This window comes from Zootoca vivipara, chromosome 1 (genome assembly GCF_963506605.1).
Source record: "Zootoca vivipara chromosome 1, rZooViv1.1, whole genome shotgun sequence".
NCBI classification, from domain to species: Eukaryota; Metazoa; Chordata; class Lepidosauria; order Squamata; family Lacertidae; genus Zootoca; species Zootoca vivipara.
Window position 1 is genome coordinate 76,606,475 of NC_083276.1, and position 24,800 is coordinate 76,631,274.

A 24,800-nucleotide genomic window follows, 5' to 3' on the forward strand; every position below is an offset into this window, starting at 1 on the left:
AGCCGGGCTCGGCCTGCCCTGGCAGCGCAAGGGTGGAAAATGTGTCGCGAGTTGGGAGGGGTGTGGTCACACGCATCTCTCCAACTCGGAGAAACAAAATGTAGAGGGAGAGAGTTTCACGGATTACCCAATTTTAGCAAGATGGATGGATTTGGGACTCGGAATATATCCCCCCCCCTGCAGCCACTGTCTCAACAAATGCCAACGAGCACAGCATAGAGCTCAGCAGTTTTGTTGCATCAATAAGGTGGAAGTAATGGGTTGTCTCTCTGGCTTGCAAGGGAGGGAGAGGGAAACCAGGAAAAGGGAGGTGCTGCTGGGGTGGATAAAGTACATTTCTGTTCTTCAGTTTGAAACGGGTGGAAACACTTCCTTTGGCTTCCGGGGGTCTTGAAATGGACCCAGCGGGGTTTGAAGCGATATACTGTGTGCTTAAACTGAAGTCCCAGCTCAAGCTAGGGCGTGCTTCCTCGGAAGTAAGCCCTATAAAGTTCTGGGAAATTAACTGCAACGTGCATAAGATTAAGAGCATTTTCCATGCTCAGCAATTTGCCGGTGGAGTCCAGCACAATACAACAGCACTCACAACAATATTGTGTGGTGAGATTTTTGTCCCAACTTCTGAACAAGAAAATATGTTGCCTTTATGCAGAATTGGACTACTGGACCACTTAGCCTAATTATCAGCTACTTCCGTTTGGGGCACCTCTGTGCCCTTTTGTACATCATGATTTGGGTTACTCTCAAAATTGTATAGTGGCTAGACTAAAAACAGAAAAAAGGGGGGGAATTCATTTTGGGCACTGTAAAAATGTGGGACTCAAAGCACACAGCTAGAACTGAACATAGTTATTTGACAGAATTAGACAAAAACATGGCAATTAATAGCCAGCAGAAGCCAAGACAAAACTACCAATGAACAAGAAATCTAGAAAGCAGAAATTATTCTACTGTAGGCACATGCCAGTTTGCTTTAGAAACAGATTACAGGGTAATACAAAAAAATTTTTTACACTTAAATTGTTACTAAAAAGTGTAACATAATGAATCAGACTGTGTAGTATTCCAACTATGGTTGTGCCAAGTTTTCTATATTTCATTGTGCATGTGATGTACATACAGCTTGTGAATGTAGAAGTGAAATCCAAGTAGGAAAGTGTGATGTGCTTCTCTTATTTTCTGCAAATAAAGACTTTGCAGTGCTAACACACAGCTTGATAACAAGAAGCAAACACAGTGTCGTTCCTTAAGGACACTAATCATGTTTTGTGTTGAAGCCAAAAAAAATGCTGACTTCTTAAGGAATGCACTTTATTTGTGTTTCATTTCCTTTTATTTTTGTTGGGCTTACAAGCAAAGAAAGAGTCTGAAACAATGTAGCCTTATCTCTTCAAAATATCTGAGGGCATTAAATCCCAGGAGATGAATGTGCTATCAGAATTTTAGATCACGCTGATGACAGCCACCTCAAGTTGTGTACAGAACAAGTGCTTTTTATTTGACGCATAACCACCACCCAAAAAATGCTCTCAACGTCTGGGGGAAAATGTGCTCATTTCATTTTTATTGTATTTTTCATTAAAACTTGCTCATCCTGTTTCCAGAAGGGTTTGGCCTTTTAATTATATACTCCCAAGAGCCCAGCATGTTTAGCAATGGTTGTCTGTGACTTTACCATAACAATTTATGCTCATGCTCACAAAAAAAAGGTCTTATGAACACTAACAAATACAATACTTCCAGCAGGTCAGGAGTAGCAGTTAACTCCACAGCTCAGTTAAAATGATTATGGGCAATCTCACATCAACATATAGGGGCTTCCTCCATCCTTGTTCATGACATGTGGCTGTGTAGACACATGGGAGAACCAGATCATATAAAGGCAGTCTAACCCACTGAAGTACAGTATATATGATTAACATTAAACATGAATCCTAACTATGGGTGTAGACCCATTGACAATGGGTTGTATCCAACTGTCTTCCCTCAGATCTGCTTCAGAGGACTGGGGGACCCTTTGGAACAGCATGGGAGGTGACATGCAAGCAGGCTGTAAGAAAACATACGAACAGAAGAGCCTGCTGGATCAGGCCAATGAGCCACCAAGTCCAGCATCATGTTCTCACATTGGCCAACCAGATGCCTGTGATAAGCCTGCAGACAGGAACGGAGCACAAGAGCACTGTCCCCTCCTGTGGTTTTCATAAACATTACTGCCTCCAACAGTGGAGGCAGAGCATAGCCATCATGGCTAGTGGCCATCAATACCCATCTCCTCGATGAATTTGTCTAATCCAGGTATCCCTGAACTGCGGCCCTCCAGATGTTTTGGCCTACAACTCCCATGATCCCTAGCTAACAGGACCAGTGGTCAGGGATGATGGGAATTGTAGTCCAAAACGTCTGGAGGACCGAAGTTTGGGGATGCCTGGTCTAATCCTCTTTTAAAGTCAGCTAAATTGGTAGCCATCACTTAATCCCGTGAGATCTTCATGGTTTAACTAGGCACTTTTATACGTCCTGAATTTTCCAACATTCAGCTTAATTGGATGTCTACAAGTCTTAGTATTACGTGAGGGAGAAAAACTTTTCCCTATCCACTTTATCCATGCCACTGATAATTTTATAAACTTCTATCATGTCACCTCTTACTCTCCTTTTCTCCAAACTAAAAAGTCGCAGATGCTGCAACCTTTTCTCAGAGGGAAGAAATAATGAGGAGGAATTCACAAAAATGGCCCACCTTTTCTACTCATAGAAGCCTCCACTGGATCAAAAAAGCCTTCTATCAGTGCCACAGAGGGACACAAATGGATACAACCCAATGTGTGCAGGGTTTTTTTTATTGCATTTAGAATATGGTGACCAGTGAGCTATTGCCAATGTTATTTCACCACTGAGAAGGAAAATGCAAAGCTGAAACATTATTTTGTGTCCTGGGTGGACTGGTCATGGGATGTTGTAAGATTGCAATCCTATGACATTCATGTGAAAGGCCAATTTAACTTAATAGTAAATATTTTCAAGTAAACATGCTATGCTGTAGGATAAGGTTCATAGCTGCCAAGTTATCCCTTTTTTTGAAGGGAAATTCCATTATGCTGAATAGGCTTCCTCACGAGAAAAGGGAAAACTTGGCAGCTATGATAAGGTTGTGAATAACTAATGCTAAAGATCTCCCTTTTGCATGAGATAGTTTGTACAAAGTAGGTGTGAAGGGGATCACCAAAGATATGCAAATAAATGTGCATCACTATGCATCAGTTTATTAACCACAAACTATGAGTGGTAACTCTAGGGTGGGGGAGCACCATGTCAACTTTGACTTCCCACACATTCCCACCCACCCAATTCTCAGTACATAGAAAGTTGGAAGGAGTCAACCATCACCACCATTTACAGGCTTTTGGCTGAGAAACAGAATTCATTCTGATAAACTAGATAATCCTGTTCTGCTGCGCTGGAATATAAAAGGTAATTCAAAAGAACTCTTTGTATGTGGTGCAGTATGCAAGATGTGCTCAATAATAATGCTTACAAAATCCTGACATCAACATGTTTGTTACCTCAAATCTTACTACTTTCTGGACAGTTACAGGTAGGTAGCCGTGTTGGTCTGAGTCGAAACAAAATAATAATAAAAGAAAATACTGAAGGAATTTTTTTATTTACTTTCTGGACAGACAACCCTGCCAAAGTGCCAATTTTCTTATCCAGCAATCTGCAAACATATTTGAAAGAACTCCAGGGACTAGAAGGTTTTTGTAAACTGCTCTAAGGTCCTGGGTTTTTGTTTGTTTTTAACCATCAAACAGTATATAAATTTTATTAAATAATAAAAATCAAAGCTTCAGGAGTGAACCTGAAACATGATATATGTTATTTTAGATTCAGTGTATCTGCCCACCAGTTACCCTCTTCTCTCCAAGATTTTTACACTGTTTGTTATTATTATTATTATTATTAACTGTATACCACCCAGGGTGGTTCACAACAGAAAAATACGAAATGAGAATACAAAACTGGTTCACATCATACTTCATACTGTGTGTAAGGAGTGTTTCTACACTTCCCACTGAGAGAAACTTAACTGAACCAGTGAACCACATTAGGCATACCCACCAGCTCAATTAGTATCAGTTAAATGTGAATGACTTGCAGTTTGTTTATTCGTAGCGATAGAAAAATAGAAATATATACTGTACATATATACAAATTAAAAAATATGATAATCTTTAACACACTACAGTGGTCCCTGAACTTACGAACTTAATCTGTTCCGAATGCACATTTGTACGTTGAAAATTTCGTAAGTCGAAAAGAGGATTCCCATCATAGCTGCCAAGTATCCCGTATCCGCCGGGAAAACCCCTTTTTTCTTACCGTTTCCCGGCGGTCTCCCGTTTAGTGAAAAATCCCGGTATTGTCCCTTAAATCGGGATACTTGGCAGCTATGAGTGGAGGAGAATGCAATTGTTAGCAACCCTAATTACCCGGCCATTTTTCTGGTGCCGCTTGCCCTTCTATGGGCACCAGAAAATGGCGGCGCCGGCGCCGGAAGTCACTTCCGCACAAGACCGGAAGTTGCGTCACGTGACTTCCAGTGGCGCTTTGCCCTTCTATGGGCATCAGAAAATGGCGGCGCTGGCGCCGGAAGTCGCCGCCACTTTCTGGTGCCCATAGAAGGGCGAAGCGCCACCGGAAGTTGCGTCACGCAACTTCCGGTCATGCGCGCGCTGCCGATCCCGGATATTTACGACCCGGACTTGGCAGGTATGATTCCCATAGGGAAAAAATAATTCGGAAAAATTCGTAAGTCGAAGAAACCGCATTAAAAAATTCGTAAGTCGAGGAAACTGCATTTAAAACCGCCAACGGTTTCTGTTCAGATGTAGAAAAATTCATAAGCGCGTGGCCATTTGTCCCATTCATAAGTCGAAAACTTCAGGTGTCGAGTAATTCGTAAGTTGAGGGGCCACTGTACTTAAGGCTTTCTTGTAGAAAAACAGGCACCATTTGTGAAATAAGGATGTCTCCTCCTGCACATACCCAAACCTGCCCTGGAAGGTTACGGTGACCCTCCAGAGCAGCTAGGTGGGGATGAGGGCTGCAAGAGAAAGGAGAAGGTGGGGATCTGCTCATGCAACACTGGATATTACTCTTTCATTAATAAAATATATCTTTAAAATATTTTGAAAACTATTCTTAGAAACCTGTAATTCTGACTTTAACTGGGAATTAGGCTTATGATAATGTACAGCTAAGATACCAGTTTCCAAGTAACTTTTTCCAAGTAACTACATTCTTTTGAAATTTTCACTATAAATGCTTATGCACGGTCTGATACAGTACAATAACATGTGATTTAGTTTCACTGATTCTACAGTTAAGACCACTGAAATGAGTAATCACCTCAAAGAGCTGCAAAAATTAATCACAAGGGTCTGGCTAATATTTATTTTGAGAGATGATTCAATCTTTATGAAGCACTTTATTGCTACCTATTTACTGTGTATCTTCCAAGGAACAAGAGGTCAATGCCTCTAATCATATGGTATACACACACTGGCAAACTGTGGGTAATTCCTGGGATCTGTCCAAGGCATGAATTTCTACATTTGTAGAAGCATATTTTCCTTGAAACAATGTGGTGCTCACCAAAGGCAGGCAAAGGACAAACGGCAAGCTTGACTGCCACAAAAAAATGTGGATCAGCCTTGATTTGAGCATCAACATTTAACTCCAAACTTCTATGCAAACAGAGACCACCACTAAATAAGCTATGCTAAGAATAACCCTGCAGAATGTGTTACATGTTAGTTCATGATGGCCTCATGGAACTTTGCAATGTAGTATGAACCGTTATGGCAGTGTTTATACTCGAGAACATCAAGCCCATGTACTTTTACAAGGATCAATTAAAAATCTATATTGCTTCTTTTTGAAGAAAATACAGAAGATAGGTTTACCACAGATAGCAACATGAGTTAGCTGACAAATGCAGCAATGGCTATGACTTGCAGGATTGCTTCAAGTCCACATGTGACAAGCAGTACAACATTAATGATGACATCTGCTCGCAGGACGTATGTTTGCCACACCAGAAAGTAGATGGATAGGATTATGCTGCCAGCAGTGATCACAAGACTGATACCCAATGGATACTCTTCTTCTGTTAGATTCCCTTTGGTACCTAGTGAAGTTAAAAAATAATAATACACAAGCACAATTGACAAATGATGAATCTGATAGCTCACAAAAATCCAAATTCAAAGCGAATATAATGGCCTTTTAGTAGCTGCACCTAGTATGATAGCTATGATCATTCGTGGGCCAGGAGAGCCTTCAGAGGCTAACACAGCGTATACTGGAGTTTATAACAGAAATACCAGTGCTATTCCTTTTTACAGTGCTTTTGTGCTGATATAGCCATGACATAGCTTAGAAGCAGAGCCTTCCCTTTCATTTTATCTTCCCCCTTTCAACCACCATGATCCACAGAACCCAGCAATACTCTCCTTTTACCATGGGCACCTAGTGCAGTAGGGCTGTTGCTGCATCCCACCCATCAGCAGCATTCCATCTATTTACCAAGAAAGGCAGAGTGGGGACATGGGCAGGGCTATGCGGGCACACTGGTGAAAGCCAATTTGGTGCTTCTGCCACTAAACTGATAGACCCAATCTCTCTGCCCTGTCTTAGTAAGTGGCCACTGCTAGGACAGTGATGGCACAGCACAGCCAGCGGCGGAGCATATGCCTGCGCTGCCCAGGGCAGGCGCACTCCCAAGGGATGCGTGGTGCGGAGGGTGCCCTGCCAGGCATGGGATAGCTACTCGGTTGCCCAGCACACACAGCCAGGGGCGGAGCAAGCCGCTCGTGGGGGTGGAGCAAGCTGCCCATGGTGGACATTCGGCGCACCACCCACCCACGACTCCGAAACCTCCCCAAGCTGTCAAAACGAAGGGGGAAGGGGAGAATGCTTCCGGCAAAGCGGCGCAGCTCTCCCCCTTACCCCGACAGCTCATGGTAAGCTTGGGAGTCGCAGGTGGGCCGAAAGTCACCCCCCTCAGTGAGGGCACCCGGGGTGGTCCACCCCCACCGCACCCTTCCTATGCCCCTGAGCACAGCCTCTGCTCCTGATTTTTATGGTTTAGTAAAATTGCCTTCTTTTAGGATGCAACTGATAGACACTTACTTTAGAACTTACATCTAGGCAAACATGGATTTGACTGGAGTGTGAACTTGACAATATATCCCTTATTTAGCTAGCATTCAGCAAAGTCTCATTTGCACTTTTACCCATGTAGGTCAGTCAGGCATTTTAATGTTTAACATTAAAAGTATTTAAATGTGTTGTAAAACAATTGGTTAGTTGTCATGAATCAGCATGTTTCACCATGTATCCTTACCAAAGGATTAATATTTAACAATGCTTCAAATGTGCATGCTGCTATCCAACTTACCAAAGTATAGCCTGATTGCTTCAAGAACTGCCATAATGAACAGCAATATGAGATCTAGAGCTAAGAAATCATCCGGATACGTGAAAACCTGACCTGCCAATGAGCAATGTACACATGATGAAAAAAGACAAGTAACAAGAGGTCCACAATACAGCAGAAATATATTTTAGCTGTGTGTATTTGAATTAACTTACTTTTATAAATAATCATCATCAGGGTTGCTAAAAAATAAAATATATAATAAACTACATTTAAACAGAAAAGAATCTGTAAGGGAACAGATGACAGCTGGCAGTTTCTGTCAAGGAAATTGGTTTAAAAACAATCAGGTCATGTCATCCTCCCCCCCAACTTCAGACAGCAGCACTCCAAGGTCTTAGATAGAGAGGGGTATCTCAGCCCTGCTAGTTGAGAACCTGTTAACTAGAGGTTGACCAGGGACCTCCTGCATACAAACCATGTGGACTGCTATAGAGCTATGGGCTCTCTCAAGGTATGGCAATGTAAGCCTTAGATCAGGGGTCGGCAAGGTTTACCTCTCCTGGGCCGGTTCACTCCAGCAGAGATCCCTCCGTGGGCCAGATTTCGCGAGTGTGCACGATTTCCGGCGTCTGCGCAGACATGATTTTCGGCATCTGCGTCTGCGCAGACACGATTTCCAGTGCCACGGAAGCGAGTCCACTCCACCAATTTAGCGCAGTTTAGCGGTGGCTCGGTTCAGGGGCGGCTCATGGGCCGATTAAACAAGCCCCGTGGGCCACTTGTGGCCAATGGGTCTTAGGTTGCCTACCCCTGCCTTACATGAAACAATTATTGTGAAAACTGTTGATACAGAAGGCCACAGGCTTTGTTTTACAGGGATTTTTTGAAGGCTGAGAAAAAGATCCAAGGCAATTTAACTTTCACAGTCCATTAAGAGGAAGACTATTCCTGCAGTTGGCTTGTGATGTGGAGCAGGCATCGGCAACCTCCGGCCCATGGAGTCTGTTTATTCAGCCCACGGGCCACCCATGAACCAAGCCGTCTGCTCGGCAAGTCCCCCATGTGTTGTGGTAAACCAGCGCAGTGCAGCGCAGGGACTCGCCAAGCAGCGCCAGAAATCGCTTCTGCACAGCCATAGAAGCGATTTCTGGCACTGTGGACTTTTTGGAAATGGGCAGCCAGCACCGGAAATCGCTTCTGCACAACCGTGGACATGCGCAGAAGCAATTTCTGGTGCTGCGCTGCCCATTTCCAAAATGTCAGGAGCGCCAGAAATCACTTCTGTGCATGTCCGCAGCTCCGCAGAAACAATTTCCAGTGCTGGCTGCCCATTTCCAAAATGTCCGCAGCACCACCGGAAATGGCTTCTGTGCCTGTCCGGCCCACGGACAATAGCCCGTGGGAATCCTCCGGCCCACGGCAAGAGAAGGTTGCCGAGGCCTGATTTGGAGTATGAATTTTCAAGTGACAGCAGCCTTTGTTGGGTTATTTGCACTTGAAATAATGTACAGTGGACGCTCAGGTTGTGGACGCGATCCGTGCGGGAGGCACATTTGCAACCCACAGCGTTTGCAACCCACAGCACTGTGTTTGCGCATGTGCAGGTCACAATTCGGCACTTCTGCACATGTGCAAAATGCGATTTAGTGCTTCTGAGCATGTGCAAGCGCCGAAACCCGGAACAAACCCTTTCTGGTACTGTACTTCCAGGTTCGGTGCGGTGCGCAACCCGAAAACGTGCAACCTGAAGCTATAACCCGAGGTATGACTGTACAGTGGTATTTCAGCCCTCAAAGTCCTCAAATAAAATTACTGGCCATGAACTGGAAATACCCAGGACTTTTCAATCCTGGCTCAATCAAATTCCTATTCTAATTCCATCCTACAACTTAAGATTCTAACACACTAAATATTATAAGCACCATTATAGTTGTAAGAAGAACCACCTACTTGAATTTTATTGACTGGTATTTAGCTAAGGTTTAATCAGAGTGGACTCACTGAAATGAATGAACATGACTAAAAGTTAGGTTTGTTAATTTCGGTGGATTTATACCCAGAAAAAATGTCTACTGATCGAGATCAGAAAAACTTGAGATGGCAGTGCTCATGACAGCTGGCTCATCCGATCTGTAACCCTGAAGCACATTAGGACTGGATTTGGAAGCTCCCTACTGAATCACTAAGCTCACCAGGTGGCCTTCAACACAATTGTTCTGCCACATTCTAACCTTTCTCAAGGAGTTGGATGTGAGGGGGAAAAAATTGCATTGCACTTTATAGACTGAAATATGCCACAGAACTCAATAGCAATCTAGGTCAGGATAAACTAAGGTTTCTGCAATACCTCCTAGGAAGAAATGATAATGGTTTAATGATTTTTCTGCTTCTTCTAGCAATTGTAAATAAATAGAATTCAAATTGTAATACAATGAAAAACAATATAAGAAATATAATAAACAACAAAATACAATTAAAAATCAATAGGCATATTCAATCTGATGGATGCACCATCTCCAACTGCAAAATCCACAGACATGCCGTGGAGCACCTGAATGAAGCTTGTGGTGGTTCACAGACTGGTTTAGGAACTCTTGACGTAAGAGTTTGTGTTGTATCTTCCAAAGATTTCTGTGGTATTTTGCTTAACCCAAAGTGTGAGCTGAGCAGAGGGGACTGGTAATGGAGAGTACCGTAAATGATTCACATGTGGAGGGTTTTGCCATTCCATTCATGGCAATGAGAACCACATTTGCATTTGGGGTTCCATTTCTCCATCCAAATGTATAAACCATGCTGAGACAAGGTTCATGGACAATCTATAAGCAAGGTTTTAAGTGGGAAATGCAACTCACGCTATCATGCTAAGAAAATCTCAGCTGATTGCACACAAAGAGGTAGGGAATAACCCAGTATAAAATGGAATAAGTTGAAAACATCATGGTTATCTTATAAATTCCTTTTTTAAAAAATTCAATCTTTATTGGTTTAGAATCAACACATACACACAAAGAAAGTTTAGAAAAGAAAAAAGAAAAAGAAATGAAAAAGAAAACAGAACAAAAGAAACACAATACATCTCTTACAAACAAAAAGAAATAGAACAATATATCGCGAATGCACAAAAATATTCCAGCCTTCAACTTCAGACTTCCTTGATATGGGTTCTTTGTTTCCTTAATTACTTGCCTCTATTTATTCAATAAGCTTAAACTTTATTAAATCTTGTTTGTGTTCTTTATACCTTATTCAATTCCGAGTTATTCAAAGCATTCTAAAGTTTTTATATGCTGACACTGTTCTTTTAAATATTGTCTGTAAATCTCCCATTCCCTTTTAAACTTTTGGCGTCGATCGATCTATGATCTTTTCCATCGTATATGCTAGTTCTATATATTTATACAGTTTTACTTGCCACTCCTCTTATGATGGAATTTTATCTCCTTTCCACCCCTTGGCAATCAGTATCCTTGCTGCCGTTGTTACATGTAAAAAGATCCTTCTTTTTTCTCTTGGGATGTCTGATGCCATTATGCCTAAGAGGAAGGTTTTTAGTTTTTTATTAAACGTTATTTTGAACAGTTTTAAAAATTCATTATATGTACATTCCAAAAGCTCTTTATTTTTTTGCAATCTCACCCTATGTGGTACATCGTTCCCTCTAACTCTCTACACCTCCAGCATAAAACCGAGTTGGGTCTGTACATTTTGGAGTTTGCTGGGGGTATGTGACCTGTATAGCATCTTCATAAAGTTTTCTTTTATAGTGAAGCAAGCCGTGAATTTCAAATCCCTACTCCATAAATTTTCCCATTCCTCCATTTGTATATTGTAACCGAAATCCTTCGCCCACTTAACCATGACTGATTTTTACATCTTCTTCCTTTACTTACGGTATCTTATAAATTCCTGAAGGACATCTGAAGTGCACAAACACAAACAATTGCTGATTTCTGTCAGTTTTCTTCAGTTCTATAAATCCAACAGCAGCACATAAGGAGTCAATCTTCCAAAACAGAGCAATATTTAAATAGCTGAAGTGTGCTTCCTCTGCATTGTTTTGATGGCCACTTTCTATTTTTACAGAAAAAAGCATATACACCAGTCTTGCTGGAACACATGAATTCCTGAAAGTGCAGTACTTGCTCTTGGAAACAATGCCTGTAGGAACCCTGCACACTCATACAGAGTCAAATATTTATTTGAAAGAATGAATCTGAAGGAGTCATGCCCATTTAGTTAAGTCCCACTGACCTGAATGAGACTTACCGGTATTTCTGAGTAGGCATGCATAGGACTGCACTACAAAAAACCTACAGGTAAAAAAAACAACCTATATTCCAGCTTGTGGAGTGGATGTCAGTTCTACTGAAACAGAACTGAGTATTCACATTCTCCAGATTGAAAGAATGAGAATGAAAATGAAGGAATTGTAGCAGCAGAAATATTTGAAGACTGTCTGGAATGCTTTTTAGGGAACTTGTTACAAACTGTATCACCCATGTGTCCGGAGTGTTGGGGGACCCTCCAGAGCAGATTTGGGTGGACATGGGGGGGGATGACTGCAGTGAGAGGAAAAATCAAAGAAAATTGCTTCCTGATCCATTCTGTTGATATAACCCTTATCATCAGCTGAGTAAGACCAATGGATACAACTCTATTTTATGGAGACCACTCTGATCATTTCATTTCTTAGTTTCCCAGACTATAGATTAATCAAGTTCTAGTACTTATAATCAGTGACAACATACAGTCATACCTCATGTTACGTTCACTGCAGGATACGTCTTTTCATGCTGAGAACGGGCTGAACCTGGAAGTCCCAGAATGGGTTATTTCCAGGTTCGGCGCGCGCACATGCGCAGAAGCACTGAATCGCTCCTTGTGCATGCGCAGAAGCGCCGAATTATGTCACAGGCCTGTGCAGACGTGGCGCTTCAGGGTGCGGCCTTTTCAGGTTGCGAATGGGCCTCCGGAACGGATCCCGTTCGCAACCAGAGGTACCACTGTATACTGCTTTCACATATCTCAAATTTCACTACGAATTTACAAACTAAAAGTTATCCGAGTATAATGAAACATAATAGTAGTTTTAAAACTTTCCACCTTCAGTAATAATAATAATAATAATAATAATAATAATGTATTTATACCCCACCCATCTGGCTGGGTTTCCCAAACAACTCTGGGCAGCTCCCAACAGAGTATTAAAAATAAGATAAAACATCAAACATTAAAAACTTCCCTGAACATGGCTGCCTTTAGATGTCTTCAAGTAGTATTCCCCATGTCAATTTGTTTGCTATTGAATACCTGCATCACATAATACATTTGAAAATCACAGATAGAAAAAAAAATATTTCATCATCTGAATGAATGAGAAAGGATACAACAGATGCTGCTCTTCCTGTACATAAGACAAAAATAATAATTAGCAGAGTCTATAATTTTTGGACCAAAGATTAAAAACCTAAGAATGGCTGAATACATGTTGTACAGCAGAAATGACTTTTTTTCAGAGCTACTGGGAAAACAATTTAAACTATGACAGGAGCCAGTTAGAACATGAACAGCTCACTTCAGAGCTGTAAACACAATGCTGAAAGATCTATTTCATACCACCCCTACTCCCTGCAAGGATAATGCTGCAATTTACAAACCACTTAAGTCATCTTGGGAATTTTTTTTCAATTTAGGGCTACAGTCCTAACCACACTACTGAAGCCATAAATAACACAATGAAACTTATTTCTGCACAAACATGCACAAAGGTTATAGGACTAAAGCCTAAAACTGATCAGAATGTTACGTTTGAAAGCAAGAAGAACAAAGCTAGGAAGGACATAAAGAATTCAGTCATTCACCACTCCCATACATTATTAGGCCATTCCCAAATTTGCTCAGGGTTCCCTCCCACCGGCCCTCCAGAGCAGATATGGGGGAGTGTTCAGTTGTAGGAGAGGGAGAAGTTCTGTTGCACAAATCAAAGTTGTTCTGCTCATACATAAAATGCTTGATGTATAACCTAGTTACACAAAGAAGTTCTCTATCCCCCTCTAGTGAATTAAGCATGCTATTGTTTCTAAGTCTGTGAATTATTTCAATAGGGGCCTAAGTCAGTCTTTAAATCAGGTTGAAACAAAATAAACCTTTAGATGTAGTTGAAGTTAGACTTTATAGTGCAAACAATTCATAAGATGTGGGCATGACTGTGAGATGGAGGTGTAGCCTGAAATTATATTTAATGTAAGACAGCGTCTGGTACACTATGTTTAAGCAACTGATAGGTATGGATACCCTCTCCATCTAATCCAACATCTACAGTCTGATGAATAATAATACATATCTATGTGAACTGTCCTACATGAGAGTTTATATTATTCATTACATTAGTAATGCCATCTGCACCCCTCCAACCCATAACTATTACACACACAGAGAGAGCCCATGTATTTAAAGTACATGGTCACAGAAACACTCCCAATAAGAATCACAATGCATGTGGTGTTATTGGCTGAATTATTTTTTGTGAACCCCCCCAAGCACCTAATAATATAGTGAAGCAGCCATATTAAACTGCAAAAATAAAGGGCTAAGAGTAATAAGGGTTGTAACCAACAAAGTAACGTTGTAAGAGAAACTTCCACACATGCAGCAGAGCACCCCCTACATCCACACCATTCCCAGATTTGCTCAGGATTCCCTCCCACTGGCCCTCCAGAGCAGATATGGGGGAGTGTTCAGTTGTAGGAGAGGGAGAAGTTCTGTTGCACAAATCAAAGTTGTTCTGCTCATGCAATGGCTTTGCTGGATTTGACCCACAACCATTAATGTGTGGTCACTCTTGACTGCTCTGAAGTGAGAAATGTAAGTAGAGTAAGTAGAGAGGCATTTCCACAAATACCTCTCATTTTGTGGGGTACATATTCATCCCACTTTTTCTCCCCCGTGCTCAGGGTACATATCCTCTAGCCCACCCCGTTTATCCCTACAATAACCTAGGTTATTATGACAGACAGCAGTGGGCTCAAAGTCACCCACATTTGGATCAAGGTCGCAGGTATGTCCCAAGGCTCACTACCCCTGGACTATACTGATTTAATTCTGGCTGTAGGAGGAGGCGTTTGCAATTAAATGAATTACTTCTCGATACCGAAAATCCCCTCCATGTAGAAAAGAAATGTCAGGGGAAAGGCTAAGCTGAAACACAACCAATTCACCCTGATATCTAGTTTCCTATGTAAAATAATTATATGTTGGAGGGTGCCGATGGAGAAGCATTCAATCACGCTAACACTCCGCCCCTGTCAGAGGCGATAGAGCTCTGCTTAAGAGACTTGCCGCCTCAATGAGAACTAGACACGGCTAAGCCCTAATCACTAACACTTACAAAATGCAGAAAAATTCCTGCGTGGATGTACTTAAGAAAGAAATGCTGGGTTGCAATCTGAGCCTAGTTTACTGATGAATAAAACGCCACTGCGAGCAAGAACGCGCATTTTTGCTTCTCTGTTGCCATGGAAACCCAATACCAGACAAGGGCAACGCAGCCCAGTAAGCAACCGGCGGCCTCGTCACCAGGCTCTGGAGCCGCGCGCATGGTTAGGGGAACCGGGCCTGCCTCCCCTCACTCGCCCTGGAATTAACAGCGGCGCCTTAGCGGCACTGAGCTCACCTCGCCTGACGGCCGCCATTTTTTCTCTCCCCCCCGCCTCCCGCTCGCTCTCCGCCCCGCCTCAGTTCCTCCAATATCCCGATAGTCCTTGCGCAGCCTCACTCGGGGCCTCGTGAACCTCCGCATACTGTCGTTCGTTGCTTTTCGCGCGGGCGGGATTGCACAACAGATTTCGGAGCTCAGGCGTTCGGGCTGAATCGGACAGCTCCGGTCGCTTGGGATTGTGAGGGGCGGGATTCAGAAATCCCTGTTCCCGCTCGCTTCCCGCTTACGCCCTTCGATTCGGTTATAGCCGGAAAGACTCGGGTCTCTTCGGCAATCGCCGTCGTTCGCCGCTTTTGAGAAGCCGAGACGAACCTGGACCAGTTCGGGCGCCTTCGCAAGCTTTCGGCCTCGTTCTAGATCTCTTCAATTGGGAATTAGGCTGATCGGAAGAGGTCGGCTTAGATCGGGAACTATTCGGGATTTTTCGGGTGAGACCGAAGCGGGGCTCCGGAGGCCTCGGCCAGGGTTGCCATCGGCAGCACTCGGGAGAGTACTCGGGCAAGATCGGAGAGGGCCTTGGGCAGTTCGTTTCGTCACTCGGGAGCCGTCAAAGAGGCGCTCGGGTGAGATCGGAGCCGAAATCACAATCGGACGGCCTCGGCTCACTTCGCTTCGGTCACCCCCCGCGCCCCCTCCAACACCCCCGGCTAAAGGCCTCTTCGGATGGAGGATTCGGACTCGGCCGCGAAGCAACTGGGCTTGGCTGAGGCGGCAGCGGTAGCTGCTGCCGCTGCAGTTGCTGCTGCGGCGGCAGCAGCTGCCGCAGCCGCCGACGGGTCGGAGCACCAGCAGCGTGTGGAGGCGAGTGGCTCGGGGGCGGAGCCACCAGAGGAAGAGGAGGTGACGGCCGTGACCGTAATGGCGGCGGATGCCGAACACATCGAGATGGGAGCCGAGTCCCTGCCGAGCAGCGACGACGCCACCGCGGCTGCCTTCGCAGGTCAGCGCACCCGGCGCATGCGCAGAGACGCCCAGCCAGCCAGTCCGTTCAGCTTCGTCCCTGACGCTTGGCTGGTTCGCGCTCGTGCGCTTCAAGGAGTGTTAATGGACCTCCGCCTGTTTTTGTAGCATCACGTTTTGAATGTTCGTATTGCATCAGACACCTCTCTGCTCTGTGGAAGTACTTCGCACGTTCCTCAGCCGCTATTAGTCAAGTGTATAGAAATCACGTGTACACATGCATGTGTGAATCGGCTCCGAGACATAGTAAAGTGGAAGAGTCGTCGCTGTCACGGCTTCAGTGTTTCATTTCTACTGCTCCCTGAGTCATAGGGCTACTGAACCTTTAATACCATGGTAGGGAGTCTTTTTGGCCCTCCAGGTGTTAGTCTTGCTGTTTGATGATGATGAGAGTTGGAATCTCAACGTCTGGAGTGCCACAGGTTTTCCATGCCTGCTTTGACAGCAGCTTGACAAGCAGAAATCTAGCAGATGTATGGTTCCTCCATAGTTCCCAAGGGAGAGGGAGAGCTGTGCCTGTTTAATTTCTGTCTGTCAGCCAACTGAAGAAAGACACGGAGCCCTCCTTTGTAGTGGTTAGATGTGACAACCCAAAACACAGCAATATAACTTGTCTGTGTGCATTTATACCTTTTTTTTTGCCTCACTCAGGAATTATGGCTGGATGTCTGAAATGCATAAAATATCAAAGTAGCATACAATAAAGCTTCACTCAGTTAAAAATTAAAACACTTGAAAAAGCAAGTGAAGTAGAAAGTTCTATAAATACATGCATACATTGACCTCATACACTGGGACTAAATATTGGAACTCAAGGAAATTTATTTCTGAGTACACACACACACACACACACACACACACACACACACACACACATTGTAAAAGGGAAAAGTTTCCCACTGCATCTCACCACTACATTTAAGTGCAGTCACTATATCGGTGGCTTATTACTAATTATCTGTGCTCACTGAGCCAAAAATGTTTGCTTTATGCATTGAAGTGAACACCTCAGAGGGAGAAAGATCATGGGGTACCTTACACCTAGATAGTTTGATAAAAAAAAACATTTGCAATTGCATGTTTTACTGCATGGAATTTATCTGGACATGGGAGGCTGTAGCAGAAAATTAAACATTATTTTGGCCATATTTTACAGAAGTGACTACAGTAACTGTAGCCAACGTGGGTGCCTCTGCAGACAACGTATTCACTACTTCAGTAGCAAATGCAGCATCTATTTCAGGACATGTGCTGGTAAGGTCAGGGTTGATTCATTCTTCTCCAGTATTTATTCCTTCATATTTAATATTTTGTTTGGGATAAGTAACATCAAAGCTGTGTGTGTATGTCACTGACAATTCATCAATCCAACTGCACAGATGTTGCTTTTATCCAGGGCTTGTGGAATAAGTACATTATTGTGTAGCCTTCCTTTTAATTCCATTATGGGCAATCTTACACATCACACAGAAGAAAACCCAGGTTTGCCAACATGTGTAGATTCAACATGAATCAGTGAGTAGCCAATCACTTGAAAATGTATAAAGCTGCCCTGATGTAGCCATTGACTCTACAATGCCCCCCTTTATATCACTTGTACAAAACTCAATAATGTAAAATTGTTTAAGTAGTTCATGATTTGCACAGGCAGCATCTAGTCTAGACTGTAAGATCCTTGGGACGGAGACCTCTCTCAATGTTGTATGTTTTATGTTCTGCTTGTAGTTACGGTAGTTTTATTTACCTGTTGGCCCCAATCCAATCCATACTGGCCCAGGAAAACTCTGGAAACTGTCTGTGCAACTGCACAATGAATGCTGAGCAAGGGAGATGTGGATTTCTCCTCTCCCCTGTAAATATGCAAATCCACCTTAGAAATTTCCATAGTAACTTAGAAATCTATAGGCAAACTAATATAAAACCTTTTCAAGTTGTATCAGCTAAAGCTCTTTCTTCTTCAGTCTGGAAGGACAGCTCTTCAAATTGGAGACAGCTTGAACACTGAGAAAGCCACTCTGATTGTGGTCCACACAGATGGCAGCATCGTAGAGACTGCAGGCTTAAAGGGGTCATCAGCATCTCTAACATCAGGTATTATGTGGCCTTGCAAAGCTTTTTAAAGTGTCACTCCTCAAGTTTAGTTTCATGCCTTGCAATGATAAGGTTATTGTGACAGTTAACTCATAATGTTTGGCTTATCACCTCTTGACGTTTTGTTGGTGTATTTTCTGACTGTTCACTTTTATATCGGAAATGACAGATGAAAGTACTTGGAGTGAGTTCAAGTAGCTAAGGGAAATTTCTAAACTGAGAGATGGAAGGCAAATAGGATTTTGCGACAGGATGACAAATGTTTATTGAATTTTGGCGAAATAAGTATAATGACTTGGACCCACACTTCCTATGAGTGGATTTCCACTCATCGGATTCTCCCTTTGGGGAAAAGGGCAAGAGAGGTGATTTCTACAGATCCCTCCTTGCTCCTGCAACCATCTCTATACTTGGGAAGCTTCTTTGGAGGTTGGGAAACCTTCTGGAATGTTGGGGCTTCAGGGGGTATTGGTTAAAATCACCTACCCCTTCCCCCTCTGTTGAACTGGAATCCTTTCCAGGAACAGAAGGTTCTCTCATGGTCTATAGCAACGTGAATAAATTTCATATCATGCATAGAATATCCATCACAACTGTTTACTTTGTCTAGTGTTGATTCCAATAAAGTGCAAAAAGAGTCCAGTTTTTTCTGAAATGTCTCAATAGAGTTGATTCTTCCATCCCTTAATTGTTTGTATTGTATTGTTTTATTCACTACTATTAAATCCAAAATTTTCTTCTTCAAAAACTTACCCATTTCTTAGCCAGATATCTTCCAAATCTTACCCAGCCATCTTTTCCATTTTTTCCATGCTTCTGCAATCATTATACAAGCTAAATCTACATGAATCACCAATATTTGTCTGTGCATTTGTTCTTCAATCTCTCTGTGTGTGCTTTATGCTTACAACTGTTAACTTACATACTGTATTTTGTTGTTCTTTTCTACTGTATATGTATTAATATGAAACAATGAATAACAATAAGTACTGTAAAATGAAAGATTACTCAGACGTTATTGTTGTGAGTACTATGTTTACAGAAACCACAGCTCAACTGGAGTTCTGTATAATGTGTTACAATCAGGCTTTTAGTCCAAGTAAATGGGATTATGTTGGCTTTGATCCAATTATTCAGGTCTAGCATGTTTTTTGGGAAATCACAGTTTCAGTAAATATTGAAGCAGTCCTGCAGTCCTGGAGAAGGACTTGTGCTTGCATACTGTGAGTAAAACTATAATTTTGAACATTGAAGAAAAAGTATCAACATAACTGATAAGTTCTGTCTCTTTGTTTCTATATTTAAATCCTTTTTTCTTTTGAAAAGCCAGCAGGACTATCCAAACGACTGCAGGTGCCTTGAGTAAAGACATGAAAGGAAACAATTCAGCTTCATATCCCATTTGTACAGTAGTTCAAGGCTGTTCTTGGCCTGCTGTCTTATTGTTTTCCAGATGGTGGTGCAATAGCTACTTGGAACACCCAAATGATTTTTCTTTGCCATGCCTTTTTAAAAACAAAAACTTCTCTTTCATCTGATGCAGTGTAATGAAATCAGTAAATCAGGGCCAGTTCATATGCTATGAGAACAATGTAATTGGCTCTGCTGCATGCTTGCATCCCATGTTGCACTAGTAATGGCTGAACTGGGGGAACCATGTGAAAGAAACGTATTGTGTGTCTCCTCTCTATGCCGCAACAATGATCTTTGCCCCTTTCCACATGATTTCTGTATTTCAAACAGATATGCTGTTTGATATACAGAAATATTTGATTTAATATTTGTTTCCTCTTCTTTTGTTAAAGAAAATAATTCCCAACTAGAGTGGGGGCGGCAGGGGCTGCTGCAGTTCGACTGTCTCCTCCACACCACAGAGTCCTCTTTATATTTTATATCATTTATTTGTTCTGGTACTGGAAAAATTGTAAACTGCTCTGGGTGCCTTGGCAGAAAAACAGTATATGAATGCTATAAAGAGTTGTTCCATTTTGATCTATTGGTCAGAAGTCATGTTGAGAATCCAGAATGTTCTAGTGCAGGAGTAGGCAACCTAAGGCCCGGGGGCCAGATGTGGCCAAATCACTTTCTAAATCCGGCCTGCGGATGGTCCGGGAATCAGCGTGTTTTTACATGAGTAGAATGTGTCCTTTTATTTAAAATGCATCTCTGGGTTATTTGTGGGGCATAGGAATTCGTTCATCCCCCCCCCCCAAAAAATATAGTCTGGCCCACCACATGGCCTGAGGGATGGTGGACCGGCCCACGGATTTAAAAGGTTGCTGACTCCTGATCTAGTGGTATTTGCTTTCCTGTGGGAAAGGCAGAAGTTAGAACCTGAGTGTGCTGTGTGTGACTTCGTTTTCTTTCTATTAATCCAAAGGGCCTCAGTCTCCTACTGCTTTAACGTCTGGACAAGAAAAAGCAGGAACAAAATACAACTGGGATCCTTCAGTGTATGACAATGAGTTGCCTGTGCGGTGCAGAAATATCAGTGGGATCCTGTACAAAAACCGACTTGGCTCGGGTAAGGTGTCTCTTCCTCTCTTTCTGATCTGAGGGGGATTAGAAATCTGTGCTCCTTCTTGAAGCCTGAGAGTCAACAGTGAGCAATGTGGCTCAGCCTCAAGTTCCTGTGGTTGTGGCAGGCCAGAATCTTGTTTTGTGAAGAACTGGGACTCAGCCCTTCCCTCTTCTCCGATAAAATGTGTTTTGAATGTCCTCTATCAGTGCAAAGTACAGTTGTACCTTGGTTCTCGAACGTAAGCTGTTCCAGAAGTCAGTTCAACTTCCGAAAATGTTCGAAAACCAAGGCGTGGCTTCCGATTGGCTGCAGAAGCTTCCTGCACTCAATTGGAAGCTGTGGAAGCTGTGTTGGTTGTTTGGCTTCCAAAAACCATTTGCAAACTAGAACACTCACTTCCAGGTTTGCGGCGTTCAGGAGCCAAAACGTATGAGTACCAAGGCGTTCGAGAACCAAGGTACGGCTGTACAGGGACACTGCATGAGTGGAATTTCCAGACTCCCCTTTTCTCCCCGGCTCATGAAGTTAGGCCAAGTGCCTGCTCTAGGCCCTTGCAAGATCTAGAAATAGCAGAGAAAGGCTGTTTCCAAGCTTAGCTTGGCCATCTCTGCACAAATCAATTCTTAAGCAGGAGCTAAGCTTGTTGTTTTGCCCTCTTCAAGGTGGTCGAGGACGTTGCATTAAACAAGGGGACACTTGGTACAGCCCCACTGAATTTGAAGCCATGGCTGGAAGAGCCAGCAGCAAGGACTGGAAGAGAAGCATCCGCTATGCAGGAAGGCCGCTACAGTGTCTTATTCATGTACAGTGGACTCTCTTTCATTCTTTTATTAATTTCCTACAAAAGTCAGAAGGTCATTCCTCCCTCCCCCTCATCCAGGCACAGAGAAACTGGGCACAGTGGAAATCCCAATTCTAGTCTCAGAAGAGTTACAACTCGACTCCTGAAAGACCACCTGCACATTTATAGACCTGTAAGATCACTTAGATCAGTGGTTCCCAATTAGGGGTCTGACTTAGATCATCTGGGGAAATTCTCCTTATGCCGCCACACCCTGCAAAATATCATAGGGTGGTGACCCAAAAACAGGCATTTTCAGTTGTCCTTTTGTTTTAATGATATGCACTGCTTAGAGATTTTTGAAATATTAAGCCGCTTTTAAATAAAAATAGAAAAAGAAAATGTTAATTCACAAGTAAGCCCCACTAAATGCAGTGGGACTTGCTGCTTGTTGTGTGCGCACAGGGTGATATCAGTACTGTAGTAGTAGTAATACAGTAGTAACAACAACAACAACATATTTATGCCCCGCCCATCTGGCTGGGTTTCCCCAGCCACTCTGGTCCATAGCTGCCAAGTCTCCCGTATTCCCCAGGAAACCACCGTTTTCCCAGCTGTTTCCTGCTGGCAGCCCGGATTTTAAAAAGCCCCGTAAATCCCCCGGATTCTTACCGGCCCAGGGAGGCTCCTTCTGCGCATGTCTGGAGTCTCTGGATATGTGCAGAAGTGATTTCTGGCGCTGTGGCCATTTTGGAAATGGGCAGAGCATGCGTAGAAGCAACTTCCGGTGTCGCTCTGCCCAGTTCCAAAATGGCCACAGCATGACTTCCGGTTCCGCGCAGCTGCCGATCCTGGATTTTTCCATCTGGAAGTTGGCACCTATGCTCTGGGCGGCTTCCAACAAAAGATTAAAAATACATTAAACATCAGTCATTAAAAATAATAATAATTAGTAGAGAGAACATGTAGAGAGCAGAATGAAAAAGAACAGAATATTAATTTTCTGGCTGGCTGGGAGGAACTCTAGACTAGGGCTTCTAGGAATAAGTTCAAGAAGGTGCTGGGAACCCTGAACTTGATCTTTTGCTTTGTACAGTAAAGCATAGGATGGGTCTCCTGGGATATTTTCCCCTGATACTGTTCTTTACTTTCCCCAATTTAGGATGGGATATTAAATCCTCATGCTGCCTCATGCACTTGTGCTGCCTGTTGTGATGACATGAGTCTGGTGAGTGTGTAGCTGTTGTTGCAGAAACTGGCGGGACTCTCTAATGGTACACTGTAGTGCCGTAAGTTTTATGTTATGAGGATCTCAATAAAGGGATAACTGTAAACTTGATAGATCGAGGTGTGCTTTGCTTAGTAGGGAAAGGCAGAAAGGAAGGGTGGTCTTTTCATATGACGGCTCTTCACTGAGACGTTGTTACGGTTGCAGTATCTGACTTTCTGATGGAAGAAATATTATTGAGGATAATTTATCTGTCAACGTACTTATTTAAAAATACACATTCTATTTATATATATATACAAGCTCTAGTGTTTTCTAATAAATTAATCTGTCAAGTGGCCTTCATTAAGAGTAAATTAAACTACTGCAGTTATAATCTGTAAGCAACCTGTTCAAATGCACACCTCAGTAAGAACATTTTTACTATGTTTTCTAAAGATCACTTCAGATGAGATGAGTGTGGAGGCAGTAACAGAAAAAGGCCTGCTCTCTGAGTCTTGTGTGATTGCACACTGTGATAACTGTAGGGTTATCAAGAAAATCACTCCCTCTCAGATCCAGCGGAAAGGTGGACTTTCTGGCTAAGGAAATATTCCTTTTTAAAACAAACAAATAAACAAACCCTACTTTCCACATTGTAAAGTAAATTTCGCACTGAGGTCAAACACCACCACCCACAGGCATCTCTTTCCTCACTCTAGCTGTACTGTACTAACAATACTGTAATGCTAAATTAAATAATTAGAGGTGGGATGCAACACCCCACTATGACAAGCGTTACATCTCAAACAGAGTGACCCCCATCTCCTCCCACCATGTGCTGTTTTGGGGGTTCTCCCAACCCTTCCAGGACCAATTTCAGGAGGTGCAAGGGGGAAACCTCCTTGCACAATGACAGGAGTCATTGGGTGAATCCCACTCTGAATAAGAACCATATGCTGCCCTTGCATGATACCCCAAATCAGTTGCTTGAGACGCAGAGCAAGACAGTTTGACAGAAACAGCCATGGCTGTGGCGGAGAAGCTTTGAGCACTGGTGTTTTCTGCTTGTTACCAGAGTGGTCCTGTGAGACTCTTTGTGCCCTATAAAAGGCGGAAAAAAGAAAACGAATTGCCCACAACTCCAGTGAAGAAGGATTCCCAAAAAAACATCACCCTGCTTCCTGGAACTGCTGCTACTACTTGTAAGTCATTCTTGGAATAAACAGCCTTGTCAAATGAATCACAGTCATTCGTATACAGTGGAACCTCGGTTTATGAACACCTCGGTTTATGAATTTTTGGTTTACGAATGCCGCAGACCCATCTGGAACGGATTAATTCACTTTCCATTACGTTCAATGGGAAAGTTCGCTTCAGTTTATGAATGCTTCAGTTTATGAACAGACTTCCGGAACCAATTACACCCATGCTTCGGGTTAAGTACGCTTCAGGTTGAGTACTCCGCGGACCGTCTGGAACGGATTAATCCACTTTCCATTACTTTCAATGGGAAAGTTCGCTTCAGTTTATGAACAGACTTCCGGAACCAATTGTGTACTTAAACCGAGGTACCACTGTATGTATGTATGTATATACATCCTTTGCATGTTGAAATGTTAAAATAACTTTCTAAATGTTATCCATATGAAATGTCCATCCTCCTTTCTGCTTTCTCACTTTTATTCAGAAAAGCAAGCACTGCTGAGGTTTTTTCCCCTTCAGCAACCAGCAGGTGGTCGTGTCATGCATTGCAATGGCAAACACATCAAGGAAGTACTAGCATAATATATTATCTAAAATTTGAATATTTAGATTAAGTTTTTTTTACATTAGTTTCTCCAGCTGGTAGGCCAGATTTGAGGTTTCCCTTCCAGTGACTCTGTCTCTTTGATCAGTGCAATTGGGAGGCCTTTATCCTACTTCTTCTGGATTGTTTCTTCTGTCAGTGGTGTCAGAGGAGGGCTGTGTCTGTTTTTTCTGAAATGTAATAGAAGTTTGACTATGAGTTAGTGCAAGAGTGGCTGAGCTGTGCGCTCCAAATGTTTCTGGATTCCCAACTCCCATCAGCTC

The 24,800-nt window shown here is 42.9% G+C and overlaps 2 protein-coding genes across 5 annotated transcripts in view; one reads left to right on the plus strand and one right to left on the minus strand.

Annotated features, from left to right (window-relative positions):
• Positions 1–1,052: 1,052 nt before the first annotated feature.
• TMEM80 (transmembrane protein 80) lies at positions 1,053–15,209 on the minus strand. 2 transcript variants are annotated; one of them, XM_035122214.2, is made up of 6 exons: positions 15,123–15,209; positions 12,838–12,854; positions 7,660–7,753; positions 7,466–7,558; positions 5,970–6,193; positions 1,053–5,107 (listed from the first exon to the last, which is right to left on the minus strand). In XM_035122214.2, the coding sequence occupies exons 1-5, from the start codon at positions 15,139–15,141 to the stop codon at positions 5,988–5,990; spliced, it is 429 nt and encodes a 142-aa protein (XP_034978105.1). In that variant the 5' UTR covers positions 15,142–15,209; the 3' UTR covers positions 1,053–5,107; positions 5,970–5,987. The 2 variants fall into 2 exon arrangements, with proteins under 2 accessions (XP_034978105.1, XP_034978096.1); XM_035122205.2 differs by having other exon boundaries at positions 1,053–6,193.
• A 621-nt stretch (positions 15,210–15,830) lies between these two features.
• The window catches only part of DEAF1 (DEAF1 transcription factor), a 32,872-nt gene continuing 23,902 nt past the window's right edge, over positions 15,831–24,800 (plus strand). For all 3 annotated transcript variants that reach the window (XM_035122226.2, XM_060276484.1, XM_035122236.2), the window contains exons 1-7: positions 15,831–16,107; positions 17,284–17,381; positions 18,089–18,218; positions 20,599–20,742; positions 21,402–21,541; positions 22,683–22,748; positions 23,806–23,932. In XM_035122226.2, coding sequence (XP_034978117.1) covers positions 15,831–16,107; positions 17,284–17,381; positions 18,089–18,218; positions 20,599–20,742; positions 21,402–21,541; positions 22,683–22,748; positions 23,806–23,932 — 982 coding nt within the window. The remainder of the gene's footprint in view (positions 16,108–17,283; positions 17,382–18,088; positions 18,219–20,598; positions 20,743–21,401; positions 21,542–22,682; positions 22,749–23,805; positions 23,933–24,800) is intronic.